This window comes from Mixophyes fleayi, chromosome 2 (genome assembly GCF_038048845.1).
Source record: "Mixophyes fleayi isolate aMixFle1 chromosome 2, aMixFle1.hap1, whole genome shotgun sequence".
Classification (NCBI taxonomy): Eukaryota; Metazoa; Chordata; class Amphibia; order Anura; family Limnodynastidae; genus Mixophyes; species Mixophyes fleayi.
In genome coordinates, this window is record NC_134403.1 from 194,168,618 (window position 1) to 194,183,972 (window position 15,355).

General features: G+C 41.1%; 1 protein-coding gene across 1 annotated transcript; it reads left to right on the plus strand.

Annotated features, from left to right (window-relative positions):
* Window positions 1-203: 203 nt before the first annotated feature.
* Window positions 204-15,305, plus strand: LOC142138502 (zinc finger and BTB domain-containing protein 8A-like). The gene is made up of 4 exons (XM_075195232.1): window positions 204-381; window positions 4,707-5,667; window positions 12,862-13,031; window positions 14,519-15,305. Exons 2-4 carry the CDS (start codon window positions 4,749-4,751, stop codon window positions 14,834-14,836), a joined length of 1,407 nt encoding a protein of 468 aa, XP_075051333.1. The 5' UTR covers window positions 204-381; window positions 4,707-4,748; the 3' UTR covers window positions 14,837-15,305.
* Window positions 15,306-15,355: the final 50 nt, after the last annotated feature.

Genomic DNA, 15,355 nt, shown 5'->3' on the forward strand with positions numbered 1-15,355 from the left:
ATTGCGTTGACATGTTATTTTAGATGCAACTTTGTTCGAATTATATACACGCATCCATTTCCACACTATTATTAAATTAGTATATTAAATCTTAATCGGATGAATATTCCGGTGGTATATTTATTTATATAGGTATTCCAGTAGTATCCTATTCGGTAATTCGGGTCAATCCATATACATTCAGCAAATTCCTGCCACTCCTCCGGGTGTTTTACACCCCCCAAGGCGCGGCCCCTTTAAGAGAGTCTCAGCCCTCGGGCGTCGTCACGTGACGGGCCTTTGTCCGGACATTCGGGTGGCGGAAGCAACACCGGAGAAATCAAAAGCGGGTGAGAAGTAAAGCAGAAACGGATGAACACCCGAAAGAGGGTGGCCTATTTGGTGAGTATATCTCTGTGCTTTAGCAAATAATGCAACCGACAGAGCAGTGCACCAACGGAAAGGTGACCCGGGATCGGGCGGGGTGTGTGGAAAACCCGAAGTTGAGCTTTTGCAGGGGTCACGATGGCTGCCTTGCAGTTAAAGAGAGCTACAGACCGTATAGACGGATGCCGTTAGTTCCCGGGTCACCGACTATTCGGGTTACGGACGGACTTATGTAAGGGAGTTGATGGGCAGGGTGCGCGGGCCTCCGGCGCCGGCTCTATGTGTAATAAAGGTCAGGTGGAGCGGTGCCGAATCTCCCGGTACGGGTGTGGAGTATGATGGGCATCGGTGGCTACCAATTACAGGTCTACGGTGGCGAATATCCCGCCTCTCATGAGTGACAGGCAGCGGAACGAATCGCCGTGCTCCGACATGGTCCAACCTTTACCGGCGAGGACAAGATCCAATAGGAAAGGGCGTTGTTAGCTTGGTGATGCTTAGATTGCTATTCCTCCTAACCAATCAAACGGCTATCCCTGAAGAGCGCATATGCTTGGATTGACAGCAATTATGTACTATCAACGGTGGAGGAAAATTATATGTAGTTAATTTAGTACTTTTCCAGAAATGTGTATATAATAATACTTGATTGTCAGACAGAGTGCACTGTTTAGCCCTTTAAAGCCATGGTAACTTTTTATAGCTTATGTTGAAGTAACTATTAAAGGGTAAATCTTACAAACATCTTTACTTCCAAATTATTTTATATATATATATATATATATATATATATATATATATATATATATATATATATATATATATATGGCTACTTTTCACTATTTATAATTGAGAGTATTCAGTTATGTGTCAGTTAGACCAAGTTATAACCTCCCCCCCTCCCTTCCCCATTTTTGTAGCCTGACTAGAATGCCCTTGTAGTCTCTGAAAGTCTCAATTTCCTTTATGCTCTAGATCCAGTGCTGTTAAATTACATAAACGTCAATTATTTGTTGTTGCATGTCCACAGGCTTAACATTATTATATTACATATTTTTTAAATAGTTTATGGAAAACAAGACCCAATAAGCCTTGAAGGGCCAACTGCTGGTTATCCCTGCTCAATCATCATCATCATTATTTATTTATATAGCACCAACATATTCCGTAGCGCTTTACAATTGGGGACAAACATAGTAAACTAATAAACAAACTGGGTAAAACGGTGGGAAGCCCCTGCTGGCAAGCTTACAATCTATTGGACAACGGGAGTTTGACACATGAGGTTAAGTCTACATTTGCAGTCGGCCCAGCCAGACTGCAAAGGTAAAAGTGACTCATAAGCTAAATGATCCTGTCACACAACAATGGTGATCAAGGGGTAGTTGTATAAGAGGTAGTAATAGGGTAGTGTACTGAGGTTAAGAGGGTGGTTACTCTAGGAGTATTGTCTGTCCTTAAACTGTAGGAAATGCCAATTATCACTTTGGTGTAAGGCAGATATAGATGGGTGTTAAGGACTGGCAGTTTGCTGATGAAGCAAAAGTATCACATCTCTTGTCCAAGATAGTCTTGGGATACATCTAGAAGGATGTGTTTTAAAGTATATTTGAAGTGCTTTGATGTTTCATATATGATTATAAAATGCTCCTTAATTTACTTGAAAGGGGAAAAAAGCCTATAAATGCATATGAGGCAGGTACAAGTGATTAATACAAGGATTCCCTCAGTTTTCTATTCCCTTAGATGTGGCACAGGACTAAAAGAAAACTGAAAATGACATATGGATTTTTTTTTTTTTAAATAGAGAAAACATTGTCCATTTTGACATACCCTTAATGCCTCCCAACTACAACAGGCCACATTCATAAAGGTAAAATGAAAATTATTTAATTTGCAGTACTGCTTGAGCAACATATTATTGTCTGGATTGTTAGCACTTGGGACAGAATGACTTGTTAGTCATGTCATAAAGCTAGTATAAAGAGGTTTTTTTTTTTTTTTTTTGTTACTGCTCCTTCCTTAAGGGTTTTATCCACTTTGGCACATCAGACCCGATTATTAGTAGGTTCCCCATAACCTATTTGGTGTTGATTCCTTCAGTAATACTTCTTTCCCCACTATTTGCCAGCAGTCAGAGAAGAGAGCATCCAGCACTGATCCAAAGAAAATGTTCTGGTCAAATCTACAGCATTGAAAAGTTTCTATAATTTTTGTGCTATCGTGATTAGACAATGAACCAGATTATTTTTTTTAAGGTATAAAAAATGTTTATTTAATAACTTTCATAACATACAATAAAAAACTCACAAATAACAATGCATTAAATTCAAGTAACCATTACAAACAACAAAATTTCCTGCTCTCTACTACAATTTAAAAATGAACTTCCTACTCTCCACTAATATTTACACTAAAAAACCTTCCACTAATATTTACAATAAAAAAAACTCCTACTCTCCACTAATATTTACAATAGAACCTCCTACTCCTCGAACCAGATGCTACATTCACACACCACTTGACCATACACAATGGGTGGTGGCAGTCCTCCGAGCATGGATTATAAAATAATCTTCCAAATTGCTACACCGAGGGGAGGGAGGGAGGGAGGGGGGGGGGGCAGGGGCAGTGAACAATCAACATTTTTGAATGGAAAAGAACACACTAGACCACGCCTGGTGTAAGATGTTATTGTTCAACTTATAGGAGTGCCAGTTACACTCGTCCCTTAAATGTCTCCTGGGTATTCCAACCTACTATAAATTACAGGACCATTCTGCATGAATGGATCACCCATTGACAATCATCTTCCATATAAAAAAAATATGTATACGTGATTAGTATAATATTTGTCAGAGCTAATTTGTTTCCCTAGCTTAGCTGCAATAAAATTTAACTTGGTTAAATATGCAAAATATGTAGAATGTACTACATGAAAAGAGACTGCTATGCCAAACCTCTCAACATTGTTAAAAAGTACCTCTGTCGTAACACATTCCCCCTTACCTCTGTTATAATGCATCCAGTCTCCCCTTATCTGTCTAGTACTATAGGGACAGTGGGAGATAATCAGAGTCAAGCTACAATTGATCATACTTGCAGAAAACATCAAAAGTGTAGTTTGTTGCAAGAGTTAATACAAAACTGTTGATGAGTTAGCGCAATGAAGTTCTAAAACAGGTAGTGGTCCGAAGAGGAAAGGGAAAACGGGGGTATTATGGAATGTTAGTACAAGGATGAAGGGGCTAAGAGAGTGGGATCTCAAGGACCAAAGTACTTAGTCCAGGATAACCAAGTCTACAAAATCCGTGCATGCACATTCATGCAATGGGAGAAAAAATAATAATTGCCATCGCTTGGTGATATCATGCACACAAACTTAATCAAGTCTTAGTTACTATGAGGATCATTTGGTGAGGATGGTAAAGTCAGCAGCAGTGCTAGGAAAGACCTGGATATTTTTCTTTCTATTTTCTTTTTCTTTTACTATATATTAATATATTATGCATGGTTCACTTGCATGGTTCAATAGCAGACAAAAAAACTTTTTTTTTCATTAAGAATCTGAAGAATTCCAAATAATAGATCCCTATCTGTATTGTTATGCTTATTAATGGGTTCAGTTACAAACTAGGCAGATACACATTTTCCATTATTTCTGTGTTCTTGTATTTACTGATTCCATACATATCCAAAAATACAGTATTTTACTTTTAAAGGGAAATATGATTAATCACATTTAGCCATACATGTATATTGCATATTTGCAACAACTTCACTTAAGTCCAGTGTTTTATTTAAATTTTATAAAGTGTCTCACTTAATTATACCCATAAATGACACATTAAGAGCATGTGGTAGCCATGCATACTAACATTTTTTTACAATTGAAAAATGAAGAACCAGTAGGCAACATTTCGGACCAATTTGGTAAAACAAACAAATTCTGTAGTAGTATGTCCATGTTTGTGGTCTGCTTTACATTCTTACAATCCTACTGCTCTTGTGTTTTTGGGAGGACAAGAGAACAAATTTCCCCAAAAGAGCAATAACTGAAGTTTTAAGGTGGCCACACATTGACCGATCCTGCCACAACAGACCACCTTTACCAACTTGCCAGATAATCTGTCTGTGATTGGGTTATCATCGCACATGTATGTTGCAGTGTGTGGCCAGCACTTAGTGATGGTTATTGTATGTTATTATATTTTCTTAGCTTGTGGAATTCCATTTACATCTCCTTGGACTACTATAAACAGTCAGTGATCTTCACGCATTTCCCAAATATTATAAATATTGAAAGTTAAATTATTATTTCCTCCATGATTTAATTCTAGCTCACGAACCTCCTACTTCTGCCATACGGTGTCATTTAAAGGATGGATTTCTCCTCTCATCATATTCGTCTTCTGCAGCAGTTGGATGAACAGAGAAGGAAGGATCTGTTTTGTGACTGTCACATAATGGTGGAAGGGCAGATGTTCAAGGCACACAGAAATATCTTATTTGCCAGCAGTGGGTATTTCAAAATGCTACTGTCCCAAAGTTGCAAGGATGCAAGCCAGCCTACAACAGCGACATTTGATGTTTTTTCTGCTGACACATTCACTGCCATCCTAGATTTTGTGTACTCTGGCAAATTACCCCTGTCTGGGCAGAATGTCATTGAAGTCATGTCAGCAGCTAGTTATCTGCAGATGACTGATGTGATCAGCGTATGTAAGATGTTTATCAAATCGTCACTGGACATCAATGAAAAGGACAGGGACGGCTTCTTTAGCTTGTCCGACAAAGACAATGGCAGTAACGGCACTGGACTTTACGCAGCAGGGTGGAGGACAGAGAGTAGCCCAACACACACCCGTGAAACAGCAGAGCATGGTGGCTTTATTGCTGGATACAATTACCCCCCTCCTATCACTTCACGTTTGCAGCGACCCTTTTCTAAACATCCTCGCAAACCAGAGCACGTCCGGAAGCACCGGAGGCGCTTAATGCCTGAGCCTCTAACCCCTGCATGTATCACACCTGTACCACTAGGTGATCTTGTGGGTGGTTCTGTTGAATGCATGGTCCATGAGGAAGACAGTGCACTACAGGAAGAACCACAACCACACGAAGACTTGGTGTGTCCAAAGGCTGAAGAAGAGGAAGAAGGGGATACTGCTCAAAGCTGGCCAGAGTCACCGCAGCATGCAGACTCTGGGGAGCAGGACATCACTCCACGTATTTCGAAGGCAGAAGAGCTGTACAAAGCAATGCCAACCATCTTAGGCGTTATGTCCAGTTGGAGTGAAGGTGAGAGAAAAATAAATCTAATGGTAATAATCTAATGGAAATGGTATTAATGATATAACAATCATTTAGAATGTAGTGGATTTACAAAATAATTGTAATATGCAGAGTACTCACTCTCAGAATTTTATATTCTTTTTCATTATGGATGATATGTAGAAGGGCCTAAGAGCAAGGAATATTTAAAACTAAAGTGTAACCCATAACTCCACTTAAATTAAAAATTATATTTATTATCAACTGCTGGCTCCAGCAGCCACAATTAAGCAGAAAATTGTTTGGAAAAGAACAACTATAATGACTTTTATTACCCGTACACATTTTCCAAACTTCTGAAATCCATTGGCCACAAATGAAATCTAATAAAACATGTTGCTACAAACTAAAATTATACCAGTTAACTCCTAATGTATAGAATATTCCTCAAGCTATAACTAGGCATTATTATTATCCTTTATAGGGTGTCACAAAGGATCTGCATCACCGTACACAGCATCCAACAAAACTGTACATAGCATTACAGGACCGTACAATTGAGAACATAGCTGCAATTAGCCTTACAGCACAATGAGGTACAAAGGGATATACACTATAACTAGAAGGATGGAGGAGAGGTGGGGGAATGGAGCAGCATAAGATGAACCTGCACCCAGGATTATTGGAGTATCTGACAGGATCAGAGACACTGCTTGAGGTGTAGAGATCAAGGGCAGAGAGCCCAGGGAGGAGGTGCAAAATAAAGCTGGTGTACAGAAGGCATAGGTAACGAAAGGAGGAGGACAGGAGGGCCCACCGGGGGGAGTCTGTGAAACAGAAACTAGAAATTAGATGGGTTGGGCTGAATCGATTAGATGGCACGAAGAGGGAAGGGTGAATGAAGTGAGGTATACTTCTTTGTGAAAAGGCACATACAGGGGAGTGGTGGAATGTAAGGCTTTAGGGAACATTTGAAGCTAGGTGGTAGTCTGGTAGAATTAGGGGGGTCATTCTAGGGGGATCATTCCAGATGCTTAATAGCCAAGCACAGGAGAAATCTTGACTTCAAGATTAAAGATTGCTTCCAAGGCTCTTACAAACGGGTCCAATTTGTATATTTAAAACATTCCCATCCAGTATATTCAGGCTTGCTACTGCCAGTTAATTATCCAGGGGAATGCAGGAAGTACAAGCAACACTTATGATTGATTGTGGTTGCTTCTTACTGAAAAAACTAGCTTTGGGATAACCGTTATTTAGAGAAACAGAGATATATGTAAAGTAATATTGTAAAGAAAAACTTAAAGTTTAACAGCAGCCATTAGAAGAAGAAAATGTTTTGTCCATTTACTTGTTACAGAAGTGGCCCCATTTGTCTCTGGCCTTATAGGGAAGTAGAAGATTAATTCCTCTGTACATGATTGTGCTGGGAAAAGATGGGTTTAATTTAGAAAATGTAACTATGTATACCTTGCGTCTGTACATATGTTTGTTTATATAGTGTTACAGGAATAAAAATAGGGAAATAGAAGTGTATTGGTAGGCATAAAATAAATATAAATAGGTTTCTTCCCCAAGGATCTTAAAATCTAACAGGTTTTGGGAAAACAAAAATAAACCCTTATATAACACAGTCTATACCTTGCCTGGGCCATGGAGTACAAATCAGGAGTGATAGATTTTACTGCACAGCAAACGGCATTTGAGGAGGCTTTGAAGGGAGGATGTTACATAGTGTAGTACCTACATGCCAATTGACCAATTAATCATTGATCTTATACGTTACAATTCACTACATTCTTTCATCTTTTTCTCTGTCCTCCTTCTGCTTCTTTTTAAATGTCAATTTTCCTAGCATAAAATATTATATAATGCTCCAGGATTCGCCTCAACCCTAATATATCTGGTATTTCCACAGGTTTAAGATCGGCGAAACTAGCCCTGTACGCAGACGACGTCCTTCTAACCCTTACAAACTCTCATGTCTCTGTCCCGTCTGTTTTTGCTGAAACGAACGAGTACGGTCTCCTTTCAAACTTTAAAATCAGCTCCGATAAGACTGAAGCCCTAGCCCTTAATCTCCATCCGAACACCCAATCTCACTTGCAAGACACCTTCAAATTTCACTGGCAACCCCATCACATTAAATACCTAGGTGTCAATCTCACCAAAACATATGATCGTCTATTTTTGGCCAACTTTCCCCCACTAGTAGCCGCCCTGAAGCGTGATCTTAAGTCCTGGTCCCCAAGGTATATTTCTTGGATTGGTAGAGTGGCTTCCGTTAAGATGAATATTCTACCAAGGATTCTTTACCTTTTCCAGACTCTCCCTGTATGCGTCCCATCACTCTTTCTGAAAGATCTCCAGGCAAGCATCTGACAATTTATATGGTCCGGCCGTCGTCCTAGAGTTTGTCTCAAAGTTCTCTTTCGTCACGCCCGGAATGGTGGTTTGGGGCTACCGTGCCTCCATAAATACTACCTGGCGTCACACCTCATCCAAGCCGTTCTTTCTCATTCTCCCTCCCAAACTAGGCTTTGGGTCGACACAGAGGCTGACCTCCTCCAGATGCTATCTCCCAGTATTTTGTTCTGGCTAGACCCTAAGGACCTTTCTCCCCTGTTCTCCCTCCCCCCTACAGTTCGTTTCTCTATTGAAATATGGAGATATAGCACCCGCACTTTTAAACTCTTGTCTAACCCCAAGCGGATGTTTCTCTATGGCATAACCCCTCTTTCCCTCCAGGGGTCAACCCGAAATCTTTCTCCCAATGGACAAAACGGAATATTTTGTTTCTTTCCGATATTGTACCAATGGGTTTTTTTCCGACCTTTGCTGATCTTCGTAAGCGTTTCCATCTCTCGTCCTCCGTGTTTTACCAATATCTTCAAATTCGTCAAATTTTCTCCTCCTTAATAGACCCTCGTGCTCCTCACAATCGCTCCCCCCTAGAAACCTTCTGTAAAAACAAAACGTCTTCTAAAGGCTTGATATCTACTTTTTATTTTCTACTATTGAATCATAATTTGCTTGACAAGGAGACTCATGAGCTCCGCTGGGAGGAGGAGATGGCCGAGTCTCTGGATCCTGAGGAATGGACTGAGATACGCGAGGCAGTCGCCAAATCCTCCATCTGTACAAATATAAAAGAAAACTCCTACAAACTAATTGTTCCGGTGGTATTTAGTCCCATCCAGACTGAAAACAATCTATCCGGCATCTTCGGACCTCTGCTGGCGCAACTGTGGCCAGCGTGGCTCCCTGTCCCACATCTGGTGGAGCTGCCCGAACATCATCCCCTTCTGGAAGGAGGTAGCCGACCTTATTTATAAAGTGTCTAATCTAAGAGCTCCATTCCATCTTTCATACTTTCTCCTCCCTCGACTACCCCCTGACACCCATAAAATTATGTGGTTACTCCCGGGCCATATCCTAACCGCAGCCAGATGCTTAATAGCCAAGAAATGGAAACAATCAGAGTGCCCTTCTGTTTCGGAACTAATTCAAAGTGTTTGGCAAATACACAACCTAGAGCACATGACTAGTGTAGTTAATGATCGCCCTTACAAATTTCTCTCCACATGGCACAGGTGGCAAGATTACTTCTCTGCTACACATTCCCCTTCTTAAAGAATGAAAACAACGTACCTTAGTAATTGTTGGTTCTGCTTCCCCTTCCCCCTTCTTCTTTGCTCTTCCCCTTACTAACATTCCCTTCCCCCCCCCCCCCCTCTCCAAACTGCCTCCCCTCTATTTTCCACTTCCACTATTTCCTCTCCCTTTCCCCCTCTCTAGTTTCCCCTCATGGTACCCCGGATATTTCATAACCATATCTCTTTTGACTCTCGTTTACCTGCATATTACTAATCCTGCGGACCACTACGTTTGTGGTGGCTCTGAGTTCTATGCCTCACCTGTGTTGCAAACTCTTGTTGTTAATATTGTTATGAATTGTTTGCCATAACAAATGCTGTACCGTTTATTTTTGACAAAAATCTGAATAAACTATATTTCAAAATAACTAAATAAATATTATATAATGCTAAATGCATAATGCTAGAGAGGCTGTTGGGATAGAGAGATTCAATACACTATGTAGCTCAAGCACCAGTAATTGTATCTATAGCGTCACTCCTCTTACAGGTTTTGACATATGGCACAGCCCAAGTTCCAATTTTAGAGCTTTATTAGTCTAACCTATAAGCTATTTCTGCAAACAAGTACACAAAAATGCAAGAAATGTGTAAAAGAAATAATAAAAAATTCAATCATCATTGCACCATACTACACAGTTTGAAAATAGATGTTCTCAATTATTCATAACTGATATATCCCATTTTGTAGACAAATAAATGAATTGCTCTGGCACTGTAATTAACATTGGTGATTAAAAGCTGTACAAAATCCAACAAAAATACATGATTGCTTTATGTAATACAACATAACTCTCGGTTTCCACACTGCCTGTTCTTTAGAAAATATGGAATTGCTATGGTTTCTTTATAACTGGTGTCCTAACAATTGCAATAAGAAATATAGTGAGGAATGTACGTGGTCAAAATTGCACTTCTGATGACACACAAACACACACGCACACACCCTTAGACATTCAGACCTGTCCCAACCTGGCGACCTCCCTCTACAGCCACAACCTCTCTTCTGCCTGCCCCGCCTCTGCTATCTTTCTCCTTCGATCCAAACCCCAACCATGGCACTCTACAGTCACACGTTTCCTCAAACTATGTTTACGATCGGCTGAACGCAACTGTAGAAATTCCCGCTCCCTTGCTGATTTTTCTCCACTTTAAGTTCATCCTCTCCTCCTACAACTCTGCCATCTCCTTAGCAAAACAAGCCTACTATAAATCTCTTGTTATTTCCCAGTCATCCAACCCCAGCCGCCACTCCGTTACTTTCAATTCTTTACTTTCCTCTCCTACTCATATCCTCCATTTCTGCCTCCGATTTCGCTACATTCTTCTCTGCCAAAATCGATTGCATCAGAATAGAAATTTCATCCTCCCACAATTCTCATCTCCCCCCGCCTCACCACCTCAGTTGCCTTTCCACCTTCATCCTTTGTTCGCCTTCTACCCTACTTCAAGTGAGGAAGTCCACTCCTTACTTCTATCATTTCCCCCTTCCACCTGTTCCCATCCCCTCCTTCCTCCTCAGATTTCTCTCGCCCACTGCATGGTCCCACCTATTCAATTTACTCTCTCATCTGGAATTTTCCCCTCATCCTTCAAAGACACTATAGTCTCCTTTTATTCTAAAAAAAACCCCTAATCTTGATCCCACCACCCTGTCTAATTACCGCCCTATCTCTCTCCTCCTTCGCCTCTAAACTACTTGAACGGCTAGTCTAGACACGTCTCATTAACCACCTCTCCGACAACTCCCTCCTCGATCCTTTCCAATATGGATTCCGGCCCCTCCACTTCACAGAAACTGCCCTAGCTAAAGTCACTAATGACCTTTTATCTACCAAATCTAAATGCCACTACTCCCTTCTCAGCCTCTTGGATCTTTCTGCAGCCTTTGACACTGTCGATCATCCTCTGCTGCCTGACACCCTTTGCTCCTTTTAGCCTTTCTGACACTGCCCTCTCCTGGTTCACTTCCTATTTCTTTAACCGCTCATTCTCTGTCTCTTCCGCCCCTTCCCCTAGGAGTCCCTCAGAGCTCCATCTTTGGTCCTCTGCTCTTTTCTCTGTACACTTCTTCACTGGGTGAGCTTATCAGCTCCTTCGGCCTCCAGGAACACTTCTACACTGATGCCACCCAAATCTACCCCTCTTCTTCCATCCTCAATAAGGTGTTCTGCTGCCTCTCTGTCATTTCTTCTTGGATGTCCCAACATTTCCTCAAACTCAATATTGCCAAATCTGAACTCATCATCCCACCTACCCCCACAGGAGACTCCTCCCCTCCTGCACCTCTTCATCACCGATTGTTCTACCATCATATCCTCCTCTTCCCAAGTTCGTTGCCTATGGGTCACTCTTGACTCCTTCCTCTCCCTTATCCCTCACATACAATCCCTTGCCCAATCCTGCAACTTGCATCTTTGCAATATAGCCTGGATCAGACCCTTCATCTCCACTGATGCCACCAAAACTCTCATCACCTCCCTCCTGGATTACGGCAACACCCTTCTTAGTGGACTCCCTCCCACCCTTCTCGCTCCTCTTCAATCTGTACTGAATGCTGCAGCCCGATTTAGCTTCCTCTCCTGTCTTGCCTCCCCTCTGTCAAGCTCTTCACTGGCCCCCCCCCCCCCTCCACTTCAGAATCTTTTTTAAACTCCTCACTCACCTACAAAGTCCTCTCTAACTCCACTGCTCCTTATCTCTCCAACCTCATCTCCACTCATACTCCTTCTTGCCTTCTACGGTCTTCCAACAACCTCAGGCTCACCTCCCAACTGGTCACCATCTCTCACTTCCGCATTCAAGATTTCTCCTGTGCTGCTCCCCTTCTCTGGAACTATCTCCCCCTTTCCATCAGGCTTTCCCCCACCCTGCCTAACTGCAAACGCTCCCTAAAAACGGATCTGTTCAGATTAGACTATCCTTCCTCTATTTAACCCTGCCCTCCTGTAACCCTCTTCACCATCCCGCTACACTCCCCATACTCTAACTCCCCCTTCCTTTTTCCTCTGCTTACTCATATTCATTCTCTCTCCCCCTCCCTGTGTCTCTGGTCGGTCTCCCCTTCTCCCTTAGATTGTAAGCTCCCTTGAGCAGGGTCCTCTATCCTTGTGCCCTCTTCCTAGTTTACCTTTGGCCCCTGCCCCCCCCCCCCCCCTACCTTTTTCGTCACTTTGCTCCTGCCGCTGTCTCTCTTCTTTTTCTTTGCCTTTTATATCCCTCATTGCCATGATCCTGTAAGTGGTGCCCACACACAGGTTCAATCTCCTTTCTTCACTCTATCTATACATAAGTAGCCACTTTTACCTCTTTACCTCTTTACCTGTGTACCTCCTCTCTTATACTTTTTTTTATACTTCAACACCTTACTGGTACTTTTTGTACTTGGCACTTTGTTGTTGTTACCTTGTACTGTTGCCCCATGATATATATATATATATATATATATTATATTTGGCACATTACATTAAATGTGTTTTTATATTGTTGTTCTGAAGCTAGAATTGTACCTTGTCTTTGTTTCTATGCATACTCAATAATCAAATATTATAATTTCTGTTTCTAGATGACCTAAGTGCTGTGCGGTTTAAATGTCCCTTTTGCACACATACTGTCAAACGCAAAGCAGATCTTAAACGTCATCTGCGCTGCCACACAGGAGAGCGACCATACCCCTGCGAAGCATGTGGAAAGAGATTCACACGGTTGGAACATCTCCGCAACCATTTCCAAACCGTATGTACTTGGCAATGACTCCGTTATTCAATTTAATTGAGCACCACTGCTCTAATTGATTACTTAACAGAGGAGGAACTTGCATAGTTTAAATATTTTAAGTAGAATATACTTGCAGCTGTAAAGTGTCTCTTTGTGATGATCTAGAAGAACTCTCTCCCCTTACAACATTCAAACTTATAAAGTGCATATGGCATATCACTGCATTTTACTTCCATGATGGGGGCATGTATATGAATAGGTTTGGACCCCGTTTATCTTTACAGAGAGCTGGAACCAAACCCTCTCCCTGTAATAGTGACCGAATGTCCCTGAAGCTCTGTAAGTAAGATGGGTTACCATTTAAGTATATATCTCTACCCCAGACTTCAGAACCTTCCTTTTCACCCAGCCAATTAGACTGCTGTACTAACTCTTTTATACATACACTAATTTCTTCATAAAACATAAAGAAACCCTGTAGTTACCCTCCCCATCCACCCCTCCCTCTAACCATAATCGTTTTATATATTAAAAAAAAAAAAGTCTTAGTTGTACTATGTTAAGCCTGTTTTTCCTAGCTACAGTCTGTTATATGCTAATTTTTACCATTGTTTTTTTTTTTATAAACCAGACAAAATAAAGAATATGTGTGTGCATTATATATGAGCTAAGCAGACCAGGGTTAAAATATTCTGGGATAGGAGGTGGCTGCACTTCAGACAGACCAGCCAAGGATTTCACACTAGTCATGTGTTTTTGTTTGACAAAAACAGCTAGTTTTATTTTTCAGTCCTAAAAATAAACAGAGCCAAAATCCTTGCCTATCCAGCACTAACTAAACATATAGGATCACCGTCTCTTAAGTGAGGGACCTTGTATCCCACACACATACAAAATACAAGACTTACTAGTCACTGTTTGCAGTGTGTCTCTCAGGAGGCATCCAACCTCCTTCGCAGCCTATAAGAGACAGCTTTTTGGCAACAGCTTGCAGGTGCAACTTCTGATTAGTCTGCTGGGAGATCAGAAGACCTGGACTGGGCCTTATGTACAAACCCCACCCTTCTCTCTCCATACATAACCCCAGATACCCTTACAAGCAATATTTTTTTTTAAAAAAAAGCTAAATACTCTTTGGGAAACTCCTTCTCATACAAGATAATCTCCCTGGGGTTTTAGAGCATACAAGAAAGGAAGCCTGGGACATATACTTCTGTCATTCACGTCTTACTGAGTGCTCGTATGTATGTATGTATGTATGTATGTATATATGTATATTAGATCAGTGTTGGTGATACTCCATGTGTTGTGAAACTACAAGTCCCAGCATGCTTTGTCAATGTATAGCAAACTTATTTCTGGAATGGTATGCTGGGACTTATAGTTTCACAACACCTGGAGTGTGACAGGTTAGTAAACACTGTATTAGCTTCTTCTTAGCCTTTGTGAAGCTGTGATTATTAACTAAGCTGTTTGTATGTTTACCTTTTATCTTTAAACACTAGATACATGAAGCTGGCAAACTCATCTGCAGACGGTGCAAGTTACCAGTCACAGAGGTGACAGGTCGCGTTATTCAAGATGGAACAAGACGATACCGTCTCTGTCATCCGTGTCTATCAGAAGCTGGTTTGGATAATGTCAGCTTTGATTTTGGTGATGATCAGCCCCTAGTGCTACCACCCGAAAATGAGCGGGAGCAGGGCTGGCACTTCAAGGATGATGCAAGAGAAGAATATGGCAGAGAGCGCCCAGAATCAGACCTTGTTATTCAAGAAGTAGAAGATAGTGAAGAGGAAGACTCTAAATCACAAATAAAATGAATTATTGGGCAAACACTCCCCTCCCAACCATACAGCCAGTAGAATTTTTTTTTTCAACCACATTGGGACCTAATGTGATGTCTCATGTTTAGCACAATAATTTTATTTATGTACATGCTTGTTTTTATTATTAGACTGATTCATTGTGTACCATTGCTCCCTTTTAAATGCATTCATGGCCAAGTGTAAGGAATGACACTTCATTATTATGGCTGGATCCTTGTTCTTACCCTTTTTGGCTGCTACAGCTTGCTGGTACAATGCCTATTCTAGCACCTCATCTGTAAAGACACAGCCACTTTGTCATGCAGAAAAAAAGACCAAAAAAAAAAAACCCACCCAAAACAAATAAACTTCCAGGTGACAGTACCCAATGTAATGGAAAATGCATCTGCCACTGTGTGTTATGGGAGATGTTAAATATTCCTGAACAGTTCACTGTAAAGAAGAGTAATAACTTCTACATATATTCCCTGTGTTGTAATTTCTGATTGCAACAAAACATCTTCCATCCATCAT